This window comes from Sturnira hondurensis, unplaced genomic scaffold (genome assembly GCF_014824575.4).
Source record: "Sturnira hondurensis isolate 20B ecotype Veracruz unplaced genomic scaffold, ASM1482457v3 Scaffold0017082, whole genome shotgun sequence".
Taxonomy (NCBI): Eukaryota; Metazoa; Chordata; class Mammalia; order Chiroptera; family Phyllostomidae; genus Sturnira; species Sturnira hondurensis.
Window position 1 is genome coordinate 1,602,496 of NW_028089713.1, and position 23,251 is coordinate 1,625,746.

The 23,251-nt window shown below is 54.3% G+C and overlaps 1 protein-coding gene across 4 annotated transcripts; it reads left to right on the top strand.

Moving 5' to 3' along the window:
- The first annotated feature begins 964 nt into the window (after positions 1 to 964).
- KLHDC8A (kelch domain containing 8A) lies at positions 965 to 19,281 on the top strand. 4 transcript variants are annotated; one of them, XM_037067139.1, is made up of 7 exons: positions 965 to 1,350; positions 12,402 to 12,524; positions 12,915 to 13,511; positions 16,160 to 16,324; positions 16,548 to 16,763; positions 17,335 to 17,436; positions 18,297 to 19,281. In XM_037067139.1, the coding sequence occupies exons 3-7, from the start codon at positions 13,136 to 13,138 to the stop codon at positions 18,488 to 18,490; spliced, it is 1,053 nt and encodes a 350-aa protein (XP_036923034.1). In that variant the 5' UTR covers positions 965 to 1,350; positions 12,402 to 12,524; positions 12,915 to 13,135; the 3' UTR covers positions 18,491 to 19,281. The 4 variants fall into 4 exon arrangements, with proteins under 4 accessions (XP_036923034.1, XP_036923035.1, XP_036923033.1 ...); XM_037067140.1 differs by lacking the exon at positions 965 to 1,350 and adding an exon at positions 12,067 to 12,169; XM_037067138.1 differs by lacking the exon at positions 965 to 1,350 and adding an exon at positions 12,203 to 12,279.
- Positions 19,282 to 23,251: the final 3,970 nt, after the last annotated feature.

The following is a 23,251-nucleotide window of genomic DNA, read 5'->3' on the forward strand; positions in this document are numbered from 1 at the left end:
TTCATCCCCACATTGAGTCCTCTTAAGATAAGTTGGTGTTATTGATTCAATTTTATAGCTGAGGAAAAGAAGGACCAGAAAGATGAATAATAACAGCAATAATAATGGCAAACACTATGGGCTGGAGACTGTTCTAGTACTTTATACATATTATCTCATTTAAACCTTCCTGTGACCCCGTCAAGTTCCACTTTACAGATGAGGAAACTTGCTCTAGGTCTCACAGCTGAATAGTTAGATAGGATTTCTGGTACTCAGTTTATTTTCACCACAGCAGTATCTTCTGAGAGAATTAAAAAGCTCCCCACTAGTTAGCTTTTCTTTTACTTCAGAGAAACAGCATCCCCCCCTGCTACAAAAAACCCCCCCTCAGAGTCATAGGAAGGAGAAGCCACATGTACCTCATCTCCGTCAGCCCCCACTGCTTTCTTCAACCTCTGCACGGTCTGCTCATCTTCATGGACAGGAGAGGCTGGGGTTAAAAAGCAGCCTTGTTCTGTGACCCCTTGAAACAGTGGGCTTTTGATCTAAGAAACTTTCGCAAGCCGTCTCCTCAAGCAGAATGAACCAAGTCACCCTGCAAAGTCGGCTTGGCTGGTGATCGAATCTAGCTTTGCCAGCAACGCTGCGCATTCTCAGGGGAGCAGCTCACCCTCTCTGAACTGATGCCCTAGCTGTGCACGCCGAGACAAACGCATGGGGTGGCCATTTGGGACTTTAATACAAAAAGGTCAACCCACCTCCTGCCTTTTACTCACAGCTCCACCCAACCTCCCCAAGGGGGAAACCTGCAATTATTGGATTAGGTCTGATTGGAAATTTGCCCTTTGCCTGAATGCCCGGGCAGCATCTCAAAGGACAACCCTTTCTCTCTCCCTTCATTCCCTCCCATCTGGCAGAGAAGTCTGCTCTCTAAATCTTCTTTCTGTTGGTTAGTTTCCATGGTAGTTATTGTGTGTGTGTGAGCCTGCCGCCTCCTCACCCTCTCTCCTCACTGAGCAGGCGGCCTCGCAGCTGAAGCAGCAAAGATGCTGGGGCTCTGGCGAGCTGGCTGAGGTCCTCCTGGTGGGTGTCACGCCTCCTGGAGCTCAGGGGAGCCACTGCTTCCAGGCGCTTTGGGCGGGGCCCCCTCTGCCCACGGCCTGGCTCTCTCCCAGCTCATCCGTCAGACACAGCAGCAGCAGACCGGTCAGTTGCAGAGGAAGCCCTGGGGTCCCTGGGGAGCCTGCCAACCCTGCCCTCAGCCTGCTCCTGGGAGGAGCCTCCGGCCAACCCTGCCAGACCCTCTTCAGCCCCGGCTCCTTCTTTGTTTTTGGTGGAAGATCACCTGACGCCCTTTTCCCTGGTCAGGTAAGGTTTTTTACATTATCTATGCACAGTGTCATCTTTGGCATTCCTAGTGCCTGCTGCTGGGGAGACCAGCAAGTGGTGTCGGGAGAGGAGGACTGCTTAGACCACAGAGGCTGGCCTGAGATTCGGGGGCACGGGGTCTCTCTGTGCCTTTCTTCCCCAGCTGGCCCCAGCTGGGCCTCTCTGGCTTTGCAGGCAAGGTTCCTTCCCAGCTGGTTTTAACCTAGATCATTAACCTCGAAGATCACTCTCTGAGGCACAGACTGACCAACGTGCAGCCAACATCTGGAACTTTTAGCTTCTGGTCTGAATTCAGCTCAACTGGCTGGATATCAGCTGTGCACAAGCTGCTGTGCTTGGCCCCAAGGGGGTTGCAAGAACAACACGAAGCATGGTTCCCGCCATCAAAATGCTGAGTAAGAGAGAACATCTATCTACACAGATGGGCACGGGGTCAGGCAAGCTGGATTTCATGCATCGTCTGGCTATGTGACCTTGAGAAGATCACCTAACCTCTCCAAGTCTCAGTTTTCTTATCTGCAAAATGGGGATAAAAATAGTGCCTACATATAGGTAAAATTATACACACACACATAAACTTAGACCAGTTCAATAATCCTCATATACTTACTACCTATTATCACTATTGTTATTGTTAAATTCATATGAAGTTCAAATTATATAAAATATGTAAAGAATTTGGCATAGTTCTGTAAATCTTGGTGGTGGTTATCATGTAAGGCCACCCTAAGTGCTAACACAGGCACAGATAAAGCTCTTTGGAAACATGGGAAAGATTACTGCTACCAGCAGGGATAGTGTGCGGCTCCTGGAGGACACTGAGGCTGGACACTGGAGAACAAACAGGATTCCCGCGGGGAGGGAGGAGGGCATGCTCCTGAGAGCACCGCCCCAAGGCGGAGGCCAGGACAGGAGAGGCCTGCGGGGTGCCTGCCCAGAGGCTGGGCTGAACTTTGGTCTTCTGCATTTCCTGGTTCCCAGCATCTTGAGGACACATTTGGGGTATGACACGGTGAATAGTAGAGGGACCTGCACTGGGGTGGCGGAGGGGTGACACCTGAAAGAGGCCCAACCAGGAGCACCGAGATCAGGGTTCAGGTCCTGGCTAAGTCTCCAATTCAACCAGGTGCTCTGAGGCTGCTTTGGTCTGCGCTCTCACCTGTGAAGTGGGAATAATAAAACTGGACTTACCTTGCAATTTAATATAATTATTAACCATGGCATATGAAGGTGAAATTATAAATCAGCATGTAGAATGCAAAGTACTACTCTTCGAGATAAAGGAGAATTAGTGTATCATCTACATGGCTCTGAGGGAAAAACAGAGGGATAAATTATTTAACAAGGAGACAAGAAAACCGTCTAGTACAACACCTGACTCACAGTACAGTAGAATGAATGAGCCCTCCCGTAATTGATTGATTGGTTGACTCACTCATTCATTCAGCAAATATTTCTGGAGCCCTCACGGCATGCCAGGCATTAGGCGTGGTACTGGAAAGAGTGATGAGTAGGAGGGGCAGGGCCCTGCCCTGAGACACTTATAAGCAACTTGGGCAACTGGCAGCCTGAGGACACCCCTGTGCCCCAGGCCAGCAGCTTCTATCCTGCTGGCTGTCTCGGCTTCTTTCCAGCATTGTTGTTGTTGCACATTTATTTTTAGTTGATTTAAGGCTCCCAAGACCACCGCCCCTGCCTTGGGCCTGATGAACACCTCCTCTCTGCCCTCTGCTGGTGGGGAGCTATAAAGCCTTGCAGTAAACAGATCAGTATTCATTACTCATAAATACCAAGCATTCCTGCTGCTTTCCATCACCCCTGAGATGAGCTGAAGTGCCTTAATATTTAAAGAGAAATGAATTTGTAATTAGTGCCTTAACGTTATATCAGAGCCATTCCAGAGGTATCCTATTTAAATGCAAATTGAATCCTCCCAAAGGAAAGCTCACAAGTGATGAAAATAGATAGCAAGAGATGAGGAGGGAGGTAGTGCTGATGTGAAGTTGTCACTGGGTTGTCACTGTTGCCATGTCAGTGACTTGCTGCCTGTGGCCTACACTCCCCTCACCTGAAGACTGCACTCTGAGGCTGAAGGGAGCCCGAGGAGGGGGCTGGGTCCCTGANATATCAGAGCCATTCCAGAGGTATCCTATTTAAATGCAAATTGAATCCTCCCAAAGGAAAGCTCACAAGTGATGAAAATAGATAGCAAGAGATGAGGAGGGAGGTAGTGCTGATGTGAAGTTGTCACTGGGTTGTCACTGTTGCCATGTCAGTGACTTGCTGCCTGTGGCCTACACTCCCCTCACCTGAAGACTGCGCTCTGAGGCTGAAGGGAGCCCGAGGAGGGGGGCTGGGTCCCTGAAGCCTGAATCTCAATTCCCCTACCTATTGATCGGAATGCCCAAACCTGTGGCCTTTGGGGCCAGTCCCTCCTAGGCTGCTGGAGGCCATCTTGGAAGCATGGTGGCCTGGAGAGGTTATGAGCTTTGGCATCAGACAGACCCAGGTTTGAATTCAGGATCCTCTTTGATGAGCTCTAAGAATCCGGGTGAGTTTCCTAATCTCTCTGAGCCTCAGGGCCTTCACAGTGTAAGCAGCTGTTAGTGCTCCCTTCGCTCAGATCGAGGTAAAGATTACGTGATACACAGAGGAACTGTGCCTGGTATACAGTAGGTGCCCCACAAATGTTACTCTCCTCCCACCGTTGCAAGCTATCGCTGTGCCAACTAAACACGTCAGAAAAAGGTGGTATCCCTCTGTCCCTGAAAAAAGCCCAAGATGGGGGCTGGGACAGACACTTCTGTAAAGGGCCACATGGTAAACATGTCACACTTAGAGGGCCGTACATGGTCGGTCGTAGCCACGCCACTCCGCCCACTGTTGTCCCCAGAAAGCGGCCCCGTGTAAATGGATGAGCAGGGCTGCGTTTCGGTGTAACTGTTCATAGACACTGAAATGTAAAATCCGTGTCATTTTCACACATCACGCAATATTTTTCTTTGAGTCTTTGAGTCTTTTCTCCTATTTCTCCTAACAATGTAAAAACTTTTCTGAGAGTACAGACCGTACAAAAACAGGGAACAGGCTGGCATGGGCCCTGAGTCATCCCTGGCAACCCCTGACCTAGGCTGTTAGCAAAGGCCTTCATCTGTGGTTTGGGGGTGTCTATATCAAGGAACTTCCTCGGAACATGATTCCTGGGGCTGGGACTCAGAAGAGGGGTGTCATTCAAGGAAACCAACAGCCCTCCTTGGGCCAGGATTGCCGGGGTCAGAAGGACACACAGGATCTCCGGTGGTGATCCCCGCCTGGGTGCCAGCCATTGGATCAGGGCCTGAGTGGAGATGTCATTCCACTCTGGCCTGGTGAGGTGCAGGGAAGGACAATGGCTCCTGGGCAGTATGCACACAGCCACCTTCCTCTGGTGCCCAGCTGGGGGACAGCGCTCAAGGGGAGGGTGCCTGCTGCTCCCTCCCCAGTTGGGAAAGTGGGCAGCCCCCTCCTGCAGCTCACCTGCCCACCCAGGGAGTGAGTGCCCGCTGGTGTCCACGGCAGGCCCTCTGATTCACCCGAGGCTTGGCCTGTTTCTCCTTTGTCCTGGAGTCTTGTGCATTTATTCCTGCACGCACACACACAGCCCCCTTGCAGCCCTGCTACCTCCCACTTCTCTGTCTGTAGCACAGAGAGGACACAGGTCGCCACACCAGATGGCAACCTTGCTGCTGAGCCAGGTTGCTGGGACTCCCACGGGAGGAGAGGGCTGAAGCAGGGCCCTGGACGAGGCCTGCTCTGCAGTGCCCATGCCCTCCTCTTGAAGACGCCTCTGGAGGCCCCTTCCCCAAACCTCTGGGGAGGAGGGCATGTGTGTGTGCATGTGTGTGTGTGTGTCTGTGAGTGCTTATGCATGAATCGTGTGTGTGTGTGTGTGTGTGTGTGTGTGAAGCAGAGGAGAGGACGAGGGGAAGAGGGAAGAGAAACACTGCCAGACAGGAGCCACTCCACAGCTGCATGGAGGTCCTGCCCACTGCAAACAGGCACCTCTTTCAAGCTGGAGGGTGAGCTGGCCCTGCCTCTCCCCAGCATGCAGGATGGCATGTTCTGGAGGGGAGCAGAGGCCCACCCAGGGTGGAGAACAAGGCTGCCCCCCCTTAGAAGCTGCCCCAAGGCCTGGTGAGAAGAGAGGCGGAAGCAGGCCGGGACCTCTGACCTCTGACCTCTGAGGGTGATGGCTCTCACTTTCTGGTTCTCTAGTCACACCAGTCACACTCGGGAGCCCTCCACACCCTCTTCCCCGCCCCATCAAAGGGCCCAGAGTCTTGGATACTGCCCACATCAGTTTCAGACAAGACTGTGCACCGGTGCTGGTGCTGGTGGGGAGGCATGAAGGAGGGGAAGTCAGGCCACAGGAAACCCTCCTCTGCAGGGAGCTGCGGCGATCCAATAGAAGCCCAGTAAATGTCTTTTCTCAGGTGAGCGATACTCACCTGGAAGTGAGGGGAATCTAGGGGGAGTGGCCCCTCTCTCTCCAGGGCAGAGATGAGATGATAGCCTCACAGCCTGAGCATTTGTCCTCCAGATCAGATGGCTTTGCTGAGATGAGGGGCTCCGGCAGAAGGTACATGGGACAGCCTTTGTTCAGCCTTTTGTTCCAAGAAGGCCGTACCACTGGGCCTGCAGAGCTCTCTGGGACCAGCTGTGGCCCCCCCTTCAGAGTCTGCTGGCTGGAGAGCCAGCCCCCCTTTACCTCACCCCCCAGCGCAGGCACACACCAGCCACGACAGGCAGGCTGACCATCTGCCAATCAACCTTCAGCGCGAATCTCCCAGCTGGAGCAGCAGCTAGTGTGTCAATCACTCAGAGCCCTCTCTCCGCTCTGCCAGGACGTGGAGCTCTTTTAATTAAGAAGAATGGAGGTGCTGCTGGCTCTGGAAACGGCGATATTAGCGTACTAATGAGCATTTAAAAAGCCATGTGTGAGTGGCCAGTGGCTGCCTTCCCCAGCCTGTGCCCTCTGCTCCTCTGCCGAGCTGCCCAGGCCCCACAGAGGCTCTGCTATCCTCTCCATTAGAAGAGGCAGAGGACTGCCCCAGCCCGGTGACCCAGGACAGATGTACACGTTTTTGCTTTTAGAGGAAGGGCCAGGTCGGGGTGACCTCATGAGCCCTGGAATCCTCTGCCTCCTGTCCTGGCAGCTGGTGGGAAGGTGAAAGGCACCCCAGAAATGTCAGACCCAACAAGAAATGTGACTAGGTTTCCCGGGGGGTGCCCACAGTCTACCAGGTGCCAGCCCCACAGCGACACCTGCAGCTGTCACACGGACCCGCTCCTGGCCTGCCTGGTGTGAAATGAAGGTGGCGGCAGCAACCCAGGGAGGGGAAGGCCCCCCGTGACGCCCCTTCTGGCAACTGGACCTTGGGCAGCTGGCAGTGCCTCTGACAGCAGGGGGGGCCAGACCACTGTGCGTTTGTACCACCCCTGAATGTGAAGCTGTCCTTTCTGGAATCTGCTGCTTTGTCACATGGTGAAATGATTCTTTCTTTAGGATGTCCTGCCCTGGCCGGCCCAGGAGCGAGGACTCTCCAGCTGGGAGAGACCTCAGACTGCTGTCTTCTTCCTCTTCCCTTCTCACTTCACAGACACGAGCACGGCTGTGACTTGCCCTGAGTGCAGAGCCCCGGGTAGGACTACATGGGGGCCTAGGATGGAAGTCTCCTGACTCTCAGTCCCACTCCTGTGCTGTGGCAAGTGTCTCCCAGGGGAGGTGACCCCATGGCCTCTCACCTCCCTCCCGCTGGTGTTTGAGTTTTCTGATACTCCTGGGCAGGAAGTCCTTCCTTGTTTATAACCCAGATCCTCAGGCTTTATTCTAAGCCCCATTTTCTTTTACAACTTCCTCAGTAAACACAGGGAAGTAGCCAAGGGCACTTAGAGAGCGTTTGGCTTCCTGCTGGCAAGGCGTCTCACACTTTCAACAGCAGGGGGGTTGTTTAGGGCCTGTGGCGGCTCCTCTCTCCTCCTCAGAAGTCCTGAACTAAGCCTCCGACCTCCTTTTTTTTCCCAAACCAGGCAACCCCTGGATCTGAAAACCAAGATGACCCCTCCCCCCACCCCTGAGATCCACTTTCCAGTGCCCCAGTTTTACCTAAACAGGCAGGAGGTCGCTCACAAGTGGACAGATGCTTTCCTCTCTGATGCCCCTTAAGTCCCTCTGGGCTGCAGGCACAAAGCTAGGCTTTGGAGGACGAGGGAGCAGGGCGGGTAGTTGAAAAAACGTGGCAACTGAACTCTAATCCAGGCTGTCAGCAGAGGAAACCGCAGGTCCGAGGCCAGTTTGCAGGACCCCATGTGAGTGTCTTACCCAGGTGCCCTGTGAGCAGATGCAGATTATGGTTCTGACTTTTGTCACCTGTGTCCCACCCTCTCCGACCAAATCTCCTTGAGCGCTAAAATCCTTCCTCTGGCCTGAGGTCAGGACAGGGACAAGGAGGTTCGGATGAGACTCTACCCCGTGTTGGGAGCCTTTCCCCTTCCCTGCAGCCGCAGGCAGCCTGCATCCCACTGGGTGATCTTCTCACTGCCCTCCCAGAATGCAGCCTGAGCTCCTGGGGAGGGGAAAGGAGGTGATTCTCTGATGGAAGGGCATCAGCTGTTCTCCAGAGTGGCGTTAGGCTGCAGAGGAAAAGATTTTTTCTCTCCAGGACACAAGATATTCTGTCCAACACGGAGGCCCAGAAAAGACTGCAGCTGGGGAGGTTGTGAGGCCCAGGAAGGTGCCTGTCCTGTGAAATTGGCGCCTGCTGTTGGGGCACACTGGCCTGAAGTCACAGATGGTCAGAGGTAGGAAAAGTTGTCATCACACGGAGGAAAGCTCTTGACCACATACTCAGTATCTGCCCAAGGATTACACCCGGCATCTCGTGCCTCCCACAGCTCCAGGAAGCAGGTTCCTTCTTTCCTTTTCACTGAGGAGGAGCTCACATTCAGGGGCTCAGTGACTCACGGTCACACAGCTAGGGGGTGGCCACACCAGGTTTCAGGCACAGTCTCTCTGATTCCGGAGTGCACACACTTCCCTACTCCCTGTGCTCTGTGGGGCGCTGCAGAGAGAGAGCTAAGGAGAGGAGGGGATCCCAGCTTTGGGAGCTCCAGGTGGGTCCGCCTGCCAGCACAGGGTGTCGTGGCGGTGCCGGCTGCCAGGACGGCAGTTTAGTGTCACTGAGGAGGGAGCAGGAGCTGCCTGGGAGCTGACAACTCCTCCTTGCCCATCCCCCGAGGTGCCCTACACTTGGGACTTCACCAGTCCCTTCGAGCCCGTGGTTTGCCACACTGGGAATCTGCCTGGTTTACAGGGAAGAGACTGCCTTCCCACCACCAGCCTCAGCTTCCCCAAAGCCTACCGACTGGTTCAGTGAGGTCAGACCTTGCTGAATACCGAATAAGCCCAATGAGTCAATTTGTGATTTTATTGCACACAAAGTAGACACGACTAAACCCCAGCTGTGACTTTTTCTGGGGCCGAGCACCCCTCAACAAGTTTAACTGATGCCTCAGCATCACAATAATAAAGACTCCAAGGTACCAGAGGCTTTATCTTTAGAGACTCACAAACTTTCTTTCCTTCCTCACTTCTCTACCTTCCCAATCCCACCTGGTACCCCAGGCAAAAAGTCAAACACTTTTCTGAGAGAGAAGAGAAGCCCAGGCCCGATGCAATGCAAGGTCTTGGAGCAGGAAGGATTTGGGTTGACAAGAAATTGCTTACAGGCAAGGTGGTTGCACACCGGAATGGTGTGGCAGGTCCCTGGCCCCCTCCTCTGCTTGGCACTCCTTGAAGCCCCAGCTAGTTGCACGCAGCCCAGGCATGGAAACTGCAGGTGATGCAGGGAATCTTAAGTGGTGGTTGCTAGGTTACAAGCTTCCTCAAAGTGCACTCACTGCAAAGACTAAAGGATGTCACCTGGCGGGAGGAAGAGCCGTGGGGGAAGGAGCGGGGAAGATGAAGAGAAGCCAGGACTCCCAGAACAAGCAATTAGGCCACAGCCCGGAAGGCATCCTGTTTTTTCTGTTTCCCACAGGCATGGGTCCCTACGTCCCATGGTCCTCATGGACGATGGTGCCTGTGAGACATGAGCATTGGGTTGGAAATGGGCCTATTCTGGGGCAGGATTCCAGTCCCTTTCCAACTCTGCTGCCCAGCACAAACAGTATGGGATGGGGGGAGACTTTGCGGTCTGGGCTCCTTCCTTCACTGTAGCTGGACAAAAAGCCAGGTGACAGCCAGTCAGATTGCTGTCCTTAATAATGTACAATTCTTTCATTTGGCATTTCAGTGTGATCAAGTGGAAGAGCACTGGATGTGGAAGTCACAAACCAGACCCCCCCTGAACAGCTCACATGACGAGAAGTCAGTGACTTCATTTCCCCAAGTCTCAGCTCCTCGTCTGTAAAAAGCAGATACTGACACCTGCCCTTGCGACCTTTCCCAGGATTGTTTTTTAAGATTATGAGAAAATGGCTCTGGCTGGTGTGGCTCAGTTGGTTAGAGCATCATCCTGTAAACCAAGAGGTCATGGATTCGATTCCTGGTCAGGGCTTGTACATCCCAAATCAATGGATATACCTTCGGGTGAGGCTTGAAAAAAAGATTATGAGAATAGGGTGTGCAAGGGCTTAGTTTAACTAAATGAGCTATGCAAACATAAAGTAGTGTGGAACTCTGTATGGCGGCTCATAAAGCTGCCCCAGCAGGGAGCGGGGTGGGGCGCAAGACGCCCCGGCTCACTGCTTTGGCGGGAGGCTCAGTGGGCAAGAGAGGCTCAGTGGGCAAGGGAGGCTCAGTGGGCAAGGGAGGCTCAGTGGGCAAGGGAGGCTCAGTGGGCAAGAAAGGATGAAGAAGGACCGAAACTGGCTTCTTTGAAGACCATCTATGGCTTTGAATCTTCCTGATTTTGTGAACACAGTTCAAGTTGAGGGCTGAGGGTTTGTTCTCTGTTCCTCTGAGCAGATTGTGATCCCTAGGAAAAAGAGAAACGTTTCCTGTGAAAACTTCATTAATTCAGAACACATTCTTTTGGAATTTGTGAGTTCTTAATGAATAGAGAAAACAGAACACAGCATTCCTCTGTGAAGGTCCTAGAGCTGCTTACTCTGTAAGCACAGAGAATTGAAACTGAAAGCAGTGGACTTTCTGAGGTAAGGGCCCAAGACATTGAAGTGGGCCTGTGGTGAGCTGTGACTTTGGTCTCTCACAGGAAGTCATTTCTAAGTAAGGGGCAAAAGGTGTGTGCTTTTTCTCAGTTAATAGCGATGTGCCCTGGCTGGTGTAGCTCAGTGGATTGAGCACAGGCCTGCGAACCAGAGGATCGCGGTTCCATTCCCAGTCAGGGCACATGCCTGGGTTGCAGGTTGGTTCCCTGCAGGCCAATTCCCAGCAGGGGACGCACGAAAGGCAACCATACATTGATGTTTCTCTCCCTCTCTCCTTCCCATCTAAAGATAAATAAATAAAATCTTAAACAAAAATAGCGATGTACCAGGCCCTCGCTGTATCAGAAGCTAAACTGGACACTTTGCAAATAATATCTCATTTAATCTTCACAAAAGTCTACAGGGATGTATCTACAGTATGGAATGCTACTCAGAAATAAAATGGAATGAACTATTGGTACAGGCCACAACTTGAATAATTCTGCTGGGGGAGGAGAAACCGGTCCCCAAAGGTTATACACACTGTATGATTCTACTCATATAACATTGTTGAAGTGACAGAACTATGGGAATGGAGAACAGATTCGTGTTTGCCAGGGGCTGGGCAGAAAGACGCAGAACAGAAGGAGGCGTGGCTACCAAGGGTAAAGTGCAGAATCCCCGTGATGATGGCAAGGCCCTGTATCTTCACAGGTCAATTTCCAGATCCTGGTTGGGATACTGCACTTTAAGTTTTGCAAGATATTACCATCAAGGAAACTGAGTAAATGGTGTTATTTCTTACAAGTGCATGCGAAACTACAATTCATCTCAAAATAAAAAGGTTAATTAAAATAATAGAAGAAAACTGGGGCTTCGAGTAATTAACTAATTTCAGAGCCAGAATTCAAACCTAGGTGCCTCAGATTCCCAACCCCGAGCATCTCAAGACTTGGCTGTGGTCAAGCAGGACAAGGACCCCACAGACCTTGCAGTCCATCTGACCAGGTCACCGCTGGAGTCGCAGACAGCTTTGTCACTGCAGACTGCTGTCCTGAAAAGTCTACTACGGAGGGGCTTCAAAGAGTTATTTGTCAAGCCCTTGGTCTGGTGCCGAGGGCCACGACTTGATACCCACGTTTCCCCTTCCCAAAGTGTATGAAGAAGGGGGTGGGGGAGGAACAGCCCATGAGTGTGTCTACGTTGCTGTCTCCGGCTGTGTGTCCACACATTGGTGCATCTGTCAATTTCTCCGTGGATATGTCTATTCGTGGGGGTGGAAGGAGGTGCTGTGTGACGTATACATTTATATGCTGGTTGGTGCTTACTTGTTTGGATGCACCTGGGTTAGGTCTGCGTAGACCACACCCACATCAGTTGATTCTATTAGGTTAAACCATTTGATAACAGCTCCCCCTAAGCAAAGCTGACTATGGAGCGAGCCTGCCAGGAGCTGAGTCTGTGTACTGTAGATAATCTGGGTAATTGGACTCTCTCCGCCTCTCCATCCAAAACAAACATTCACAAACCTCCCACCCCCACACTGGAGGGAGTCTGGCCCAGGCATCTGGGTACTTAATGCCCTGATAACCCTGACCCTGTAGACAAGGTGAGCTGCTCCAGGCCAGACCCCTCCCTCCCCCGCAGGCCCAGAGCCGCCAAGGTTTATGTAAAGAGGTCACAGCTGTTCCACCACGGCGCACGCGGACTCCTGCACAGGTGTGGTGGCGGCTGCGGGTGGGGATGCGTGCACCAGGCTGGCTAGCCGGCCTCCTCCCCCGCCGCAGCCCCTCTTCTCCTTCCTGCTGTTCATTTATTCTCTTCATCTGCATATATGACAGCGGGGTGCGGACTGGGGAAGGATAGAGCGCTTGTCCCTTGTTCCCTGCGCCGCTGGGCTGGGGCTCCCGGCTCTCGGGTGATGCGCTGACTGCGCCTCGCGCCAAGCCGCTCCGCCAGGCTGGGTAAGTGGCATGGGGGCGGGGGCGGGAACGGGAGACTGCTGGGAGGGGGAGACAGGTAGAGGTGGGAGGTGTGGACGCCCAAAGGTGTTAACTCCTTGCTTAGCCGAGCGAAACCGAAAACTCGGAACCGAGAAAGCCCCTGCCCCACTCAGCAAGACCCACGTACCCCGCCCTCCACGCGCCCCCGCAGGTTTCCAATAAACAGTCTGGTAGGGGTGGAGGACAAAGCGTTACAGGGGGTGACGCCGCCGCGGGGTGGCGCCCTTGGCCGTGGAGTCCTTCCTTTAAAGTTGTCCGGGGGCTGGGAGCCTGCCCTCCGCTCCGCCGCCCCTCTGCGCGTGCTAGGGCGCGTGGCACGACCGCCCTTGACTCGCCGCGTTTCTCCCTCAGGCCCCAGCGTGGACACCACGGGACTGCTGAGTCTTGAAAGACCGTGAAGCGCTGGCCGGCGTCGGGGCCCTTGCTGGACCACGGGAGTGGGATGGAGGAGGCGAGAGAGGACGCGGAGTAGCCGGCGCCTTCGTTCTCCCACCACCGGTGGCTCGCACCTCTGCCACGGCCCTGGCGCTCCGCAGCGAGGGGGCGCGGGGGGAGGGGCCTCCGGGGCTGCCATGGAGGTGCCCGAAGTCAAGGACTTCCAGTGGAAGCGCCTGGCGCCACTGCCCAGCCGCCGGGTCTACTGCGCCCTGCTGGAGACTGGGGGGCAGGTCTATGCCATCGGGGGATGTGATGACAATGGTGTCCCCAGGGACTGCTTTGAGGTCTACTCTCCCGAGGCCGACCAGTGGACCGCCCTGCCCCCGCTGCCCACAGCCCGGGCTGGGGTGGCCATCACTGCTCTGGGGAAGAGGATCATGGTGATTGGGGGTGTGGGCATTAATCAGCTGCCCGTGAAGGTTGTGGAGATGTACAACATCGATGAGGGCAAGTGGAAGAAGAGGAGCGTGCTGCGCGAGGCGGCCATGGGCATTTCTGTCACGGCCAAAGGCAAGTGGGGCAGGGACTGAGGGTGGGTGGAGAGAAGGAATTGGGGAGACCATGGGGAAAGGAATAGGAGCCGGCACTGAGCCTGGACCCACTATCACATTTGATCCTTAAAATAGGCACTTAAAGTAGAGACCCAGTGGCCTTATTTTACAGATGGGAAAACTGAGTCTCATCGAGCGAAGTGTATAGTAATTCCATATGATGCCAGATTTCCACGCCACCAGGCTCGCTCTGACAAAGTGGGCAGGCTGGGCCAGAGGGGAGAGCTGGGGGTCAGTGCAATGGCTCTGCAGACCCCCTCACTCAGCGGAATGATGGAGCCGACCACCCACAACACCCCATCCCCTAAAACTGCCTTGCACCTGCCACCTCTCCAGACACATATTTGGGGTCCTGGGGATGTTCCTACCATGTTGCCCCATCACCAGGCCCCACTGAGGGCACTTTGGGACCTGATTCCAGGCCTCTCTCCTCACCCTCAGGCTCTCCCTCTGTCTCCTAATCTGGGATACTGATAAGGCACCCTGCCCACCTTGAGTTCTCAGGGCTGGTGTGTGTGCTGACCATGTGGTTTTATGGTTCTCATTGCACTTCCTCCAAGTCCCTACTTTCCTTCTCTTCTGGCCTGGAACAGCCCAGAGCATAGACAGGGCTCCAGAAGTTCTTTTGCTAAAACACAAAGGGTTTTATGGGAAGTGGTCCAGGAGGAAGTAGGAGACTCCCCAGTCCAGACAGGCTTAATGGGATGCAACCTTCCCCCCTCCTCCTGGGAAATCATGCAGCGGCCTGCTGGGGTCTGCCGCAGATCAGGAACCCGTGTAGTGCCTGCTCGGTCCCCGACACGGGTCCAGGTGCCAGGGAGGAGAAAAAGAGGCAGAAGGTCTAGTCCCTGCCTTCAGGAGCCCAGGTCTGACCAGGAAGGGGGCCAGAGAGAAGCTCGAGCCCAGAATCCTTCAGGGCAGAATGGTCAGTGGAGCCCCCACAAACTCCCAGTAGGAAGGAAGGAAGGCGTGGAGGCCCATGGGGGAGCTGGGTTGGGGGGAGTCCTTTTTTATCCCCAGGTCTCAGTGAACGGTGCTGAAGGATTAATAACTAACATTTATTGAGTCCTCACCATATGTGTTTTATATATATTAACCTCTTTCATCCCTACAACCTGTCTGATGAGGTAAGACTATGATCCTAATTTAGAGAGAAGCAATGGGAGGCCCAGAGAAGTTAAAAAGCTTACCCAGGGTTGCACAGTAAGTGATGACTGAGTCTATGCCCTTGACTATGGCATTGAATGGGTCCATCGATGGCTTTCATAAGCATGTATATGCCTGTGTGGCAGGCATTGTACCAGATGCCAGGTCATAACAAATGCTCAGCGACCTACAGTCTATTGGAAAAAAACAGGGTATTTCAGTAACATGTGGTGCCTAGAGGGAGGCGGGTGTCTCGGCCAGCACTGCACTGGTGCCCTGGTCCAGCCTTGGCGTTCAGGGACACCAGGTGCATACAAAGGATGAGTGGAGGGGCCTGGAGGAGTCCCTGCTGGTGGGTGTTTCAGTGGCATGGGTTGGGAGGGGTGGAGCTTGTATAAGGTAAATGTATTAGCAGGTCCCATCTCAGCCTGAGGCGAGGGGTGGGATTTTTTCTTTCTTTTCTTTTTTTTTTTTTCAGTGAGATTGGAAAGTAGAAGGAAACAGTATTCATTCCTTAACTAGTCTTGAAGAACAAAGGCCCCTTAGAGTGGTGAGGGCTGGTCTCTAGGAGGTTGGAAGTTGGGAGGTGGGAGCCGGTCCCTGGGACAGAGAGAGCCCTGTGGGGGTCCATGTCCCTGACAGACTGTGGGAGGGACTGGGGTGAGGCCCAGGGGCATCTTGATGCCTTGCCCGTCCTTGAAAAGCCACCTGCCACTGACAGCTGTAGAGTATGAGAGACCGCTGCTCTTCCCAGAGTGCTTAGCTTGCTGCCTGGGCAGGGTTGCTTGAAGGGGCCAGTTTTCTCTCCTCCAAGCCTCACTTTCAGTCGCCCTTCCCCTTCTCCATTTAGTGTAAGGGCCTCCTGGAGCCCACAGGCTTCCCAGTATGGGAAGGAGGATGGCATTCCCCCACGGAGAGGGCAGAAAGCCAGGGAAGCAGCACCAGTCTGGTGTCCCACAAGGCCAATGACAGCAGGGCCAACTTCGTTTCCAAGGGCTCCTGCGGGCTCTACAAAGTTCCCGTCTTGGAGTGCCTGGCTGTGCCTGGCTGTGCCGCTTCTGGGGGATGTAAGAGCCATGCCCCTCCGCGTTCACATCCCCTCTGGCTGCCCAGGAAGGAGGAGAATGGAGGGGGCAAGGCCTGCAAAGGACTGTCCAGGTCTAGACCCCACTGCAGTTTGCTCCTGTGAGAGGCTTCGTGTTTTGGGCTCCGCTAAGGGCTGGGCACCTAGGAGGGCTGAGGCGTGCGGGCCTGACATGGCTTCAGGAAGTCCCAGGCTCAACGGCAGCAGGGCCTTGAACGTGGCCTCGACCCCACTGGCGTACGCGTGGCTCACTCTGGCAGAGCGGCTGTCGGGACCCCACCTGGCTTCAGTGCTGGTGGCAGGTGGTGGGTACTGATGGGCCTGTCTCATGGTGGCTGTGAGCTGAGCCAGGGGTTGCGTGTGACCTTTCTCTTTAGATTACCGAGTGTATGCGGCAGGTGGGATGGGCCTGGACCTCCGTCCACACAACCACCTTCAACACTATGACATGCTCAAGGACATGTGGGTGTCACTAGCACCCATGCCCACCCCGAGATATGCTGCCACCTCTTTCCTTCAAGGTTCCAAGATCTATGTGCTGGGTAAGGACGGGTTGTCTGTCCCCCATTGATCCCTCCTTCCCTCCCCTGAACCATTTCCCATGGGAAGCGATGCCTGTGTGTGATGCCTGGGCACTGGAGGGTGAGCATGCGGCCCCAACCCTCAGGGGGCTTCTGTGGAATCAGTAACAGTCAGAAGGGAAGCCCAGTCCCTGTCCTCAGGGGTTACTCTTCTGCCCAAGCCCCACCCTGTTCTGCTCTCCAGGAGGACGACAGTCCAAGTACGCAGTCAACGCCTTTGAGGTCTTTGACACTGAGACTCGCTCCTGGACCAAGTTCCCCAGCATGCCCTGTAAGCGGGCCTTCTCCAGCTTTGTGACCCTGGACGACCGCCTGTACAGCCTGGGAGGCCTGCGGCAGGGCCGGCTGTACCGGCAGCCCAAGTTCCTCCGGACCATGGATGTTTTTGACATGGAACAGGGTGAGCTGGGTGCCGCCTGCCTCTGGAGGCCTCCCCACACGGTACATCTGTCCTGTCCAGCCCCCCAGGGCCACTTGCCCAGCTGGGTGAGCCTTTCAGAAGTCGAAACACCCCTGTCCATTCGGGGTTACTCTTGGGACCAAGTCCTCCCATACGGGGTTCCCTTTGGGGGTTGGTAGTTTTTGCCAAAGCCTTTTCCCCCTATTGTCTCCTCTTGCACCATCCAGGCAGGCCAGGCGAGAGAGGTTTCTCCTGCTTTCACTCATGGGGGAACAGAAGGACCCTGTTCCCTATGCTCATGGCTCTAGTTAGATTTTCTCCAGCTCCGAGCCTGGGCGAGCAGAGGAACGGGTCGCTTGTTGTGGACACTGTCGTTCCAAGACCGCAGCAAATGGGGAGAGGGTGGAGGCCATGGAGGGTAACAGCAGGACCTTGTGTACGTCCTGAGCACAAAGGGCAGATGGAGTGGGGACTCTGCTGGGGGGGAGAGTTGATTGGGGCTCAGCGTGTACTGGGGGTGCTGGGGTAGTATCTCATTCTCTCTGTCTCTTGCTGTCATCCATGCCTGTAGGGGGATGGTTGAAGATGGAACGCTCCTTCTTCCTCAAGAAGCGGCGCGCAGACTTTGTGGCCGGCTCTTTGAGTGGACGGGTCATAGTGGCCGGCGGCCTCGGTAAGGATGGGGCTTCCGGGCTGGCACCGTGGTCCTGGTGCTTGGTGGCTCGTGGGCTCTCTGCTCCAGCAGGAGCAGGTGCTGGCTCCTTGCACACCGTCTGCCTAACGCTTCATTCCAAAGAACCCAAAACATTCCCTTCTAGCCTGTGTCCAGGTATGGGCCCCAGATGTAGTCTTTCTGCCCTCTTGCACAGGGGACACTGAGGCCCAGAGAGTGCAAGCGACATACTGATGACCGTGTTACACAGGAGTGCTTAGCACAGACCCCTGGGGGCCCCAGCCAGGAGTGACAGACACAGACCTGTGGCAGGGACTGGCCTTGGTCCTTTCTCTGACCACCTCTTCCCCTAGGATACCCAGCCCTGTCATGGGATAGGAAAGCAGTTCGATCAAATATGTTAGTGTGATGAATCCAGGGCTTGCTGAGTTACCCTTCCAGTGGTTAGTGGTAGTTTGAAAGCAGAACCCCAACATCAACAGGGAAAGAGATGCGGGCAGCGGGCCTGCTCAGACACTGGCGTGGGCAGACTCTATTTCACCAGCCCAGGAAAGGGGTATGGTGTGAGCCAGACCACGTGGGCCGCTTCTTCGGACAAGGCAGGAGGGAGGCAACAGTGTCCAGAAGCTTCTGGTAAGAGCAGGGGGTTGGTGAAAGAAAGCTTCCTGGTGAAGAGGCGAGAATATGGAAGGTGGGAGAGGCAACGTGGCTGTTTGACCAAAGCTACTGGCCCCAGGTAGGGAGGAGCTGGGCGGAAGTTGAGGTCTCTTGGTTTCTGCAGGTGGGAGCGAGGGAGGTGGGGTGAGTGCAGGGCATGGATTGGTGGCTGGACTCCTTTGTAAGTTCTGGTTCCATTTCAGGGAACCAACCCACTGTCCTGGAGACTGCGGAGGCCTTCCACCCAGGGAAGAACAAGTGGGAGGTGCTCCCAGCCATGCCCACGCCCCGCTGTGCCTGCTCCAGCATCGTGGTCAAGAACTGCCTCCTGGCTGTGGGGGGCGTCAACCAGGGTCTGAGCGACGCGGTGGAAGCCCTGTGTGTCTCGGACTCCTAGCTGTACCCAGACCAGCGCCTTTGCCCTGGACCCGATCACCTGACTCCTGATGAGAGGAATAGTGTTGTCCAGACAGTCTGGGCTACTTCCAGATGCCAGCTCCTGTCAGCAGCCAGTAGGGCCAGGCTCTGGGGCTTAAGTGGCCTCCCTCCAGCTCCTAACCCTACTAATACTAGGAAACTGTAAGAAGTCCCAGTGATCGCCAGCCCTGGGTTGGAGCTCAGCAGACCTTTGGGGAGAGTCCTCACTCACTGCTCAAGCAGAGCAATGTGCAACTATCTGCTACTTGCCCCTCCGTGAGGCCCGTCTCTGGTCTCCAATAGAGTTCTGACCCAGAGGATGAGCTTCTGCTGCTGTCCTTCCCCCAGGGCTCAGCTAGTTTGAGGGTCTCTCAGGAGGAAAATGGGGAAGGGCTGCAGCTTCCCAAATGCCCCTCTGCTCCCTTGGTCTGCATCCCTTTCCCATTTGGTGATCAGTTCCCCCCTGGACCTCATCTGCTCAGCAAGAATTGGCCTCAGAGCTAGGGACAGCTGAACCGGAAGGGAAGCTGTGCCGGGAAGGGCCCATGCCTCTCCAGGGTCCTCTGCGGGCCTGTGATGCTGGGGAAGGAACAGACTGCAGCCCATGTTCTACTCACTCTGCTCCTCCTCCTGCCACCCCTCATGGCACCAGCCCCAGAGCCTTTCTGTGTGAAACCTCATTTACACTGTGGCATCAAAATCCACAGAGGATGGATTAATTGCACTCTGGTTAACAGCAGCAGCACAAGAATTAAAATCTATATTCCTATCTTTTCTGGCCTCTTGGTGCAGGGGCGGGGCAGACAGGTGTCTAGATGTGTAGAGAGGACCCCACGAACAGTCTCAGGCTAAATAGGGCCCCAGGAGACCACCTGTTCTTGGTTGCTCCCTCTGAGGAGGGTTCACTTTCACACCACTGTGCCCCCCACCAGCCACCTCACTTGTAAAACAGCATGGTTTCCTCAAACGCACTGAGACTGTGTACGTGCTAGGAAAGTGCTGCATGCAGCACCTGACTTCTTCAGGTTACCGCTCCTACCCAGACTCAACCTCAGTTGGTTCAGCGCATTTCCGTCTGGCCCCCAAATCTTGAAGAACATGCCTCCTTTGAGCTTATATAGCTCCTCTCTCCAACTCCCAGCGATTTTTAAATGCTGACCTAGCACCAGGGATGCAAATCTGAAACCACCTGCTCCTGAGGGTTGCAGGCGCTCAGGGCATTGGCTGTTCCTGGTGAGGCAGGAACAGAGGAAGAACAACCTCCTGTCTGGGGCTGAGGGCGGGGTTCCCCCGGGGGAGGCAACTGCCCCCGCTGAGAGCCACAAATGGACCTGAGACTGCACACGAGTGGGGGCTTTTCTCCTGGTCTCGGTCACGGGGCCTTTGTCCTTACTTGGGCCGTGCAAGGGCACTGCCACCTGCTGGCCCAGACGTGCCTTCCCACCCAGCTGGAGGCACCCTGTGGCCACAGGTGCCACCCCCCCCACCCCCCCACCCCTGGCCAGCGAGCCCTCTGCAGAGAGGCCTTTTCTGTTAATTCTGGAAGCCCCATTTCAGCTCAGCCCCCAAAATAACTGCTAGAAAATGGGGTCGCAGGCACTCTCAGGGTGGGGTGACACGTTAGAGGGGCTGTTCACAGTCTAGCGCTGGTCTGGCTTCCCCATTCCACCTCCGTCTCTGCGCTGGCCCCGTCACCCTCCCCTAGAAAGTTGTTTACAAACAGGGGTCCCCCCCTCTTTCCTAGAGGAAGCCAAGCTTAGCATGTGGGTGTGTGATTTCCATGTACACAAAATGCTACCGGATGTGTGGGTGAGACAGTGTTTTAAATCGGCCAAACGGCTCTGGCCAGTGTGGCTTGCTTTGAGCATCGTGCCAAACACTGAAAGGTTATGGGTTCAATCCCCGGTTTGGGCGCATACGGAAGACAGCCAATTGATGTTTCCCTTTTGCCTCCTCTCTCTTTAAAATCAAACATGTTTTTGAAAAATTAAGAAAAATAAAGTGATTGAAACCTTAGGGGTACGGCCAGCCCTACTAGTTTCTTCCCGTTATGAGAATGGGGGATTAGCCACTGGAACTGCGTGGGCCACTCAGGGCCAAAGCTGGTACCTGCTGAGGACTTACCCCGTGGAGGTCCATTCTTAGAGACTTTGGGGGTGCCTAGGAGACAGGAAATGCAGTGGCAAATCTCATGACCATGCCTCATGGGGCCACAGAAGCAGCTCAGGACCTAGGGTTGGCTGTGATGGCTTCAGGCCTCACCGCCCCCCCCCCCAACCCCAACAGACTTTCCTGTCTCCACCTACTCTGAAGCGCCCCCCTTGTCTTCATTTCCCAACCTATTAAAAAAAGCCACCATGATGCCATCTCACAGGTGATAGAGCCCCTGCGTGCCCCCAGGTCAACGCTATGAGGTAAACAGCATTGCCCCGTTTTGCAGATCAGAACATGAAAGCTTGAAGAGGTTATATAACATGTCCAAGATCACAGTAAGTGGCTGAACCAGGTCTGAAACTAAAACTCAGGACGACGGCACTACATCGCCTCAGATGAAATAGCACCCAGGAAAAGTCCAGATGATCCACTGCATGGTGCTAGGGAAGGGGTCCCAATGCCAAACCTCGAAGGGTGGACACTGTGTCCCAAGGAATTAGCCAGGAAAGATTGGGAAGGGCTAATATGAACTGAGCACGGAATCTTCCTGGACTCATAGCCCGGGAAAGCCCCCTCCTGGCTCTTCTGTTCCACCGCCTACTCCAGAGCTCCGTTCCACCCTGGACGCTCACCACGTGCCTGGCTCAGGACTTGACTCCAGATTCTTGCTGTCAAGCAGCTGCAATCTTGAGAGGGAGGGGGGACTAAAGCTGCCGTTGCTGTTTGATGAGATAGCTGTTGGCCTTTGCTAGTGCAGCCCAGAGGCACCTCGCCCGTGGTGGCTACAGAGAGCCCAGATGAACTGAGGATGTCAGGACGGGGCTCCGGAAAATAAATCTTACACTGCACTTTGAAAGAAGAGGGAGACCAGCAGGGCTTCCAGGCAAGAGAGATGGACTGAACCCTGGCTGTCACGTGCTCATTGCTCCTGGGCTGCTATTAACCTCTGAGTCTCAGTTTCCTTACTTGACAGCTGGGCAGACAAGGCCTCCCTGTGAGGTTACTTTACATGAAATGATTTGCCTGCATCAGGTGAGTGGCTACAATGCTATTTCTGCTGTTGATGGAGAGGTAAAGGGGTTCACAAGCCACTGGGGGAGGGTTTTGTTTGCTGGGGGACTAGCAGCACATGGAGATTCTCTGGAGATGGGGTCGGTGGTACAGACAGGCAGATCAACATTGGCCTTAGGTGTCCTGCTTAGGAGTCTAGACATTATCCACATGGGAAATTGGGAGCATATTGAAGGTTTTAAGTGGAGGAGTATCGTGATCAGATTAGTGCCACAGGAACATGGAATATTCGGAGTTCCTCTTCTGAGAAAAACAAAGTCACAAGTGAAACCACCGGGGGGCACCATCTAAGATTATGAATAACCGCAGTTGAGGTTGGAATCCCCAGAAAAAGGCGAAGGCCAAAGTTTCCAGGCCTCTTTGGAGGATTGCCCAGCGCCATCTGCTGGGCAATCATAGTACCGGGGTGGGGGTGGGACCACAGAGAGTGGGAAAATCCCTCCCCTCCATCACCTCATTTCCTCCAAAATTTCTTTCTAATAACCTCCTGCATTTGCACTGGGCTTTCTGACCCACAGAGATCCTGCATGGGAGGTAAGATGTGGCTGGCCTTTTCCAACTCCCATTTTACAGAAGAAGAAACTGCAGGCTGGGAACTGGAACTATCATAGGCAATGCAGCTGCTAAGTGGTGGGAAGAAAATTCTTACTCACCTCTAAGGAGTGCAAAACACTCCACCGCTGATACGAGCTCAGTGTAAGGGGAATGCAATGAGCTCTGTCAGCCATCCACACCCTCAGGTGGCCACCGAGTAGGACCAAAGCCTAGAGAGAACTGCAGTTACCTGTCTGGTGAGATCAAACAGTTGTGTAGGCAGAAGCTCCGTGTTAGAATTGAGTGATGGCACAAAATGGGCGAGAGCTGAAGAGGCCAGCGCAGAAAAGGACCCAGGCTGGTTGGGCAGGTAATTTTCCAAGTGTGTTCTTTTCCTCGGGCTGCTTTAACAAAATACTGCAAACTGGTGGCTTTAAGCAAGAACAATTTATTCTGTCACAGTTTTGGAGGTCTGGTATCCCACAGTGCTAGAAGTCTGAGGTCAAGGGGGTGGGGGTCACCTCCTTGCCTCTTCCTGGCTCCTGATGGCTCCCAGCAATCCTTGGTGTTCCTTGCTTTACGGCAGCACGACTCCAACCTCTGCCAGTTTTTCCCATGGCCTTCTCTCTTGTGTGTCTGCATCCAAATGTCTCTCCTTGTAAGAAATAGTGCCATCATAATCCAGCATGGCCTCCTCTTAATTCCACTGGCATGGACCCCATTTCCAAGAGAGAGACACATTCACAAGTGCAGAGGTTAGGACTTGGATGTGCCTTTTGGAGGGACACAACTCAACACCATTAATGGAAGGATGAGTGTGACAGGAAGCGTCCCCTGAGGGCTGAGTTAATCTGGGAAGGCTTCCTGGAGGAGCCTACTGTTATATAACTGGGCCTCAAAGGAAGGGAGACTGGTGTGTCAAGTGCATACAGGAATGGGGAGTGGTTTGAAAAGTGGTTATGAAGCAAGCTGGTGTCTGTGC

What these genes read in the sequence shown, in the direction of transcription:
- KLHDC8A (XM_037067139.1), top strand. Translation starts at nt 13,136, where the DNA reads ATGGAGGTGCCCGAAGTCAAGGACTTCCAGTGGAAGCGCCTGGCGCCA. An exon ending in TTCCAAGATCTATGTGCTGG is followed by an intron (nt 16,325 to 16,547) that starts GTAAGGACGGGT and finishes TCTGCTCTCCAG; the next exon opens with GAGGACGACAGTCCAAGTAC. An exon ending in TGTTTTTGACATGGAACAGG is followed by an intron (nt 16,764 to 17,334) that starts GTGAGCTGGGTG and finishes CCATGCCTGTAG; the next exon opens with GGGGATGGTTGAAGATGGAA.